The sequence below is a fragment of the Panicum virgatum genome, chromosome 7K (genome assembly GCF_016808335.1).
Source record: "Panicum virgatum strain AP13 chromosome 7K, P.virgatum_v5, whole genome shotgun sequence".
Classification (NCBI taxonomy): Eukaryota; Viridiplantae; Streptophyta; class Magnoliopsida; order Poales; family Poaceae; genus Panicum; species Panicum virgatum.
The window spans coordinates 10,310,535-10,317,138 of NC_053142.1; the positions used below are offsets into that span (position 1 = coordinate 10,310,535).

The 6,604-nt window shown below is 46.5% G+C and overlaps 1 protein-coding gene across 1 annotated transcript; it reads left to right on the plus strand.

Moving 5' to 3' along the window:
• The first annotated feature begins 2,876 nt into the window (after nucleotides 1-2,876).
• LOC120639767 (probable LRR receptor-like serine/threonine-protein kinase At3g47570) lies at nucleotides 2,877-6,080 on the plus strand. Its single transcript, XM_039915652.1, has 2 exons — nucleotides 2,877-5,488; nucleotides 5,575-6,080. Exons 1-2 carry the CDS (start codon nucleotides 3,010-3,012, stop codon nucleotides 5,928-5,930), a joined length of 2,835 nt encoding a protein of 944 aa, XP_039771586.1. The 5' UTR covers nucleotides 2,877-3,009; the 3' UTR covers nucleotides 5,931-6,080.
• The last annotated feature ends 524 nt before the right edge of the window (nucleotides 6,081-6,604 follow it).

Below are 6,604 nucleotides of genomic sequence, written 5' to 3' on the forward strand. Positions count from 1 at the left end.
GATCAGGCCGCCGGAGCGCCTGAGCCCCGTCGGTGCTACCCTCGCGGTTTTGGCCGCCCATACCGCCGCGAACACACATGCATGGCCGCTTGCACGGGCCAAGACCCTGCCTTTTGGCCTGGCCGCGAACACCGACTCGCCACGGCGTGGCCCTGCCCCCAGCGTCCGCTAGCACCAGCCAAGGGTCGCCTTTTTGGCTTGTTTTGCACGCGCGCACGACCTCACCCCGCTCTGCTCTGCCCCGCCGCTCGCCGTCTTGTAGCCCCGCCGCTCGCCGTCGAGGCCGAAAGGCCACACCTTGGTCTCACCCCTAAGCTCGCCACACTGCCGCGAGCCTATGCCCAGTCCTGCCCGAGCTCGCACAACCCGGCCTCACGCACACCGCCTCGCCGCCGACCCTGTCGCCCGAGCTCACCGCTGCCTTAACATCGCCCGCTTCGCCCTCGCCGATGCCTCGTCACCCACGGTGGCTGCACACCACCGCTGCGACGCCGCGTTGCGTCGCGGGCAGCACGCGCTGGAACACACACACGCACACATGCACGCACACACCCACACACTAGCGTAGCCACACTGGATCGCTACCAAACCACACCAGATCCCTGTTCCACTGACATGCGGACCCCGCATGTCAGTGGTGAGAGAGAAAACGGCCCCGCGGGACTCGTCTGTAAGAGAGAAGGGAGAGAGAGAGCCATTGGGCCGAGGCCTTGCTTTCGGCCCGCCCAGCCGAGCCGAGCCCAGTAGCCAAGCCGGCCCGCGAGCCGCAGACGGAGCCGGTCCTTTAAGCCAAGCCGAACCCCTCGTGGGCCAAGCCGAGCCAACCCGTGGTCTTTGAGCCCAATAACCATGGTTTCCTTTTTCTTTTTCTCTTTCTTTTAACCCTTGGGTCCCACACGTCAGCCTCTGGCGTGAAACTGACAGGTGGGGCCACTGACTCGTGGACCCACTGACCTGGACGTTGACCGTTGACTGTGTGTTTTTCTCTTCTGAAAATCATTTGTTAATTTCAGAAATAGATTTAGGCTTCAAAAATTAATAATTAATTAACCGGAGCTCCGAAAATTATGAAACCAGTTTCATAATTTTTCTAAAATTATGATCTACCATTAGAGTAGGTTTTGGTGTGATTTGGATCTTATTTGGATACTTTTGTGCACTTTTGCACTTTGGCCCCCTTAGTAATTCGTAATTACGAATATGCCCTTAGCGAGGAGGAGCTGATCGACGCCCCGGACGCCCAGAGGACCCAGAAGGACGTACCAGACTATGAGATGACTCCGAAGACCTAGGACAACTACGAGGAGTCTCAGGTTCACGCCCATCTATGATTTGATTACCTATTAGACATTGCTTGCTAGAACTGCTATCGCTTTATTACTGTTATGAGATGAACCTGCATAGCCAATTGTGTGCCGTTATTCCTTGAACTCCTAATATAAACCATGTTTGAATGGTTGATATGCTTGCATGTGTATGTGCGGGATTTCCTCATGATATGATAGTCTTGGCGTGTGTGGAGATCCACCATATCAGGAGTTGGTGACTAGGGCTTTTAGCAGGGGGCGAGCAAGTTGACTTTGCTGGGGGTGTGTGTTGGGCACACCCTGCGAGCACCTGTTGCGGGTGCATGTAGGTGTCGTTGGACACGGTTGGACTTTTGAGGTGTTTTGTGGGCCTTACCTGTAATCGGTGCTAGTCGCGGACCGCTGTGGCGGATACGCATGAGGACGGAGATGCTCGCCCCAGCATATAAGGAACCGGTTGGTGTAACTATGATTAGTGGGACTTTGTGAGCGTGCACACCACTTATCCACTATGCGGGTGGATCCGGTCCGAGGCTAGTAAGCGTGGTGCCAAGCCTGTAGGCGGATGTAGTATCGGTGCAGGGGGAGCAGGTGTGGACCTGACGTTCCCCGATTCGCGGGATTCATGGGAATCCTATTCTAGATGGCTTCACAGTCCCGGGGCGACCTCTTGCGAGAGAACACGCCCAAACCCGGGAAAGCAGGATGGTGCCATGGCTACTAGTTCTTGTTCTCAGTAGACCGGTGTCTCGATGTCAGTCGGCTGGCCTCCGGCTGGCAGCGATTCGAGTGGGTACATGTGTACAACCCCTGCAGGGTGAAAACTATATGTATAGTCGCGTACTCGGTCATGTACATTCCTACTCTTCTGTTACTTCCATTAGTTAGTGTGACTTGATACTTTTCTACCTCCCTCTAGCCTACTTTCCTGCTTGGATAGCAGCTGAGGTGCGAGGAGAGGGAGTTCTCGCACCGACTTGGTTATCAGGGACTTGGGTGAGTTTCGGAGGTGTGAGTTGACCGGGAGTCCGGGATGCCAGAATGGCCCGCGTTAGGTGAATTGGCAGATGGTATACTTTGTTGATGCTACGCATAGGAAACCCTAGCCTTATCCGTTGACTATTTCATATACCATAATACATCCACTTAAAGCTTGCATACGGATGGTGACGTGAACATATCCCGTCCTTGGGGATAGTTTGGTAGATGCAGGATCCGACTCGAAGATCGACGATGACTTTGAAGGAAGGACTAAGGACAACTCGTGCTTCACTCAAGTTTGCCTATGGATGAAAGAAGACGTCAAGATGAAGGATGCCCCAGAAGTCTAGCTACTACTTCCGTTTTCTGGTTGTTCCCTTTTAGCCCAATGTGCTTGTACCAGATGATTTCGTACCACAATCCGCTGGATTATGTAATAATTAAACATTTGTTTTGTTTTATCGCGAAGTATGACTGTGATATGTAATTGAAATGAGTTTTGTATGTGATAGCTACTGATCCAGGGACTATCACGACGATACAGGGAGTCGGGTTGTCCGTTCGACAACCCGGTTCGTTTCATAACCTCTCTTTCCTCTTTGTCCTCGACCTAGCAAACACGGGCCTTACCGGCTCCATTCCTCTTAATCTTGGGAGGCTGCGTAGGCTAAGGTACCTTGGTCTTCGCGACAACAATCTATCAGGCTCCATCCCCTCTACAATGGGAAATCTCACCAGTCTCCATGTTCTTGAGCTGACGAATAACAGCATCTCAGGTGGGATCCCTGTCGAATTACAGGGTTTGCGAAACCTTCGGTACATAAACTTTCAAACGAATTCGTTGAGTGGTTCCATACCGTTGGATTTATTCAATAACACACCATGGTTGATCGAGCTGAACCTTGGCAACAACAGCTTGTCAGGGACGATACCAAACAGTATTGGCTACCTGCCTGTGCTTCAATCTCTTGTCATGGAATTTAACCAACTGTCTGGGCTGGTACCCCAAGCCATCTTCAACATGTCTATGCTGCAAGAGATGTATCTTGAGGGTAACCATCTTATAGGACCTATCCCTAGCAACGAAAGCTTTAGCCTCCCCATGGTTCAAACCATCTCCCTGTCCTTGAATCGTTTCACGGGCGAGATTCCAATTCGACTTTCTGAATGCCAAAATCTCGAGAAACTTGGTCTATCTAAGAATTTCTTTGAGGGTATAGTACCTACATGGCTGGCGAAATTGCCTAGGCTTCAATTGATATACTTGGGCATAAACAAACTCAATGGCCCTATCCCAGCTGCTCTAAGCAATCTAACCAATCTCCTTGAACTAGACCTATCGCTTAACAATTTAACAGGAGGGATTCCACCAGAACTAGGACAACTCAATCAGCTCGCGTTATTGGACCTCACACAAAATCAATTGACTGGGTCTTTTCCATCGTTTGCTAGTAACTTGTCAGAATTATCTTATCTTGTGTTGGATCAAAAAAATTTTACAGGTTTTGTGCCATCGACTCTAGGTAGCACAGGGAATCTTCTATCTGTTTCTTTTTATGAGAACTATCTTGAAGGGAATATTAACTTCCTGTCCAGTCTTTCGAACTGTAGAGGACTCTACCAACTTTATTTTGGGCAGAATCATTTCACTGGAGGAATCCCAAATTTTATTGGAAATCTCTCTGATCACCTAGAAGTTTTCTTAGCAAACACCAACCATTTAGTCGGTGAGGTTCCTTCTTCCATATCCAATTTAAGCATCCTCACTATTATCGACTTCTCAGAAAACCAACTTAGTAACGTTATTCCCAAAACAATCAAGATGATGGATAAGTTGGTTATTATGTATCTCTATAGAAACCGCTTGTTTGGACCAATCCCAGAACAGTTTGGAGTGCTTGGGAATCTAGAAGCACTTGACCTCCATGATAATCAACTCTCTGGCCCCATACCACATGAGCTCGGCAACCTATCCAAGTTAATAGCCCTTGATCTATTTCAAAACATATTATCCTCATCAATACCGGTAAGCTTATTCCATCTTGTGGGCCTTATACAGATTGACCTATATCAAAACTACTTGAACGGTGCACTACCAGATGAAATAGATAAGTTGTTACAGATTACCTTCATAGATCTCTCTAGTAACCACTTTCTGGGTAGCCTCCCGGGTTCCTTTGGACAACTGCAAACACTAACAGACCTAAATCTATCACACAATTTACTCAACCATTCAATTCCAAATTCTTTTGCCAATCTAACCAGCTTGAAGTCACTGGACCTATCCTTACATGATCTATCGGGTTCCATTCCAGTGTATTTGACTCGATTTAAAGATCTCACCACCTTGAACCTATCATTCAACAAACTATATGGTCAGATACCAGAAGGGGGCATCTTTACAAATGTTACGCCTCAGTCTTCGATGGGGAACTCGGCTTTGTGTGGTGCCTCCCATTTAGGATTTCTTCCATGCCAAAGCAACTACCACTCAACTAATAATAGACACATACTTAAATTCTGGGCCATCGGTATCGTCACATTTGTTGGGGTTGGAGTAATGTGCTTATACACGGTAATCAGTAAATGGAAGAAGCGAGAGATGACAGTTTCTTCTTCTGGCATGGTTGACATGAACAGCCATATGTTAGTCTCGTACCATGAGATTGTTCGTGCCACGGATAACTTCAGTGAAAGCAACCTGTTGGGTACTGGAACCTTTGGCAAAGTTTATAAGGGCCAACTAAGTAACGACATGGTGGTTGCAATAAAAGTGTTAAATATGCAGCTAGAACAAGCTATTAGAAGCTTTGATGCCGAATGTAATGTGTTGCGCATGGCTCGACACCGCAATTTGATAAGGATAATAAGCACTTGTTCAAACCTGGACTTCAAAGCGTTGATTCTTGAGTACATGCCCAACGGTAATTTGGAAACTTACTTGCACACTGAGACTAGGCAGCGTTTGGGAATCCTAAAGAGGCTGGACATTCTGCTCGATGTGTCAATAGCAATGGAGCATCTACATTATGGGCACTGCGAGGTTGTCCTCCACCGTGACTTAAAGCCGAGCAATGTGTTGCTGGATGAAAACATGACACCACGTGTCGCAGACTTTGGAATTGCAAAGTTATTATTCGATAATGAGAACAGTGTAGCCTCTGCAAACACGCCAGGAACTATAGGATATATGGCACCAGGTACTTGATGCAGCTCTGGATTCTGATCCTTTCAAGACATTTTTGTTACATATCTAAATGTATTGTCCTTTTTGTTTATGTAACAGAGTATGGATCCAATGGAAGAGCATCAATGAAGAGTGATGTGTTCAGCTACGGGATCATGCTTCTTGAGGTATTCACGGGAAAGAAACCAACAGATTCAATGTTTGTGGGTGGAATAAACATTAGGCATTGGGTTAATCAAGCATTTCCAGAAAGGCTTATTAATGTTGTGGATGAGAATTTACTGCAAGATCTCCCTAATCCCATGGATAATTTCCTTGTGCCAATATTTGAGTTGGGTTTGCTATGCTCGAATGATATACCTGACCAAAGGCTGACGATGAAAGAGGTGGTTGTGACACTGAACAAGATAAAGGACTACATTTGTTCTACAGCACAACAAGATCCCATGCCATGATACTGTTTAGAAATATTTGTAGAGCAATGCGTACGCGTTAAATAGTTCAGCAGCCCCTCTCCGATATTTTGTGATCAGTGGATGTAAGTGTTTGCTAGTTCTTGGACTCATGGAGTCCCACTTGTCTTTGCAATAACATTTTAATGCACAGATGCTTTGTAATGAGCATTTTTATTTTAAAGAAGTTGGGTTGGGAGGTCCCTACCTACTTTTTCATTAATAAAAGTTTCTTCATGTACCAGGTAGTGACTACTGAAATGCAATATACTTCTGTTGCAGTCATAGAAAAGTACATCGCTGTATTGCAGTTCCCAACAATCGCGTGACAAAAATCATGATAGTTGCCTATTCCACGTAATATAGCATGTTTAGTATCATTTCTATTTGATTAGTCACAATATTGTTGCAATGATTCTTACTTCATTGTTAGCCGATGACATTATTTTTCTGTGAATGTCCAACCTCAAACCGTCATAAAATGCTACATTTTTTTTGAGAAACTCATAAAATGCTACATGACAATGTGATATTAAAAACCATCAGCTCCAAAAAAAAAACATCAGCTCTAAACAATGTGATATGGGCCGGACCTATTTCAGCTCTGTAGGTCAAGCCCATTGCTATTTAATATACTTGGTTTGGCCCTCAGAAGGTAACCAGTTGCATCTCTGCTT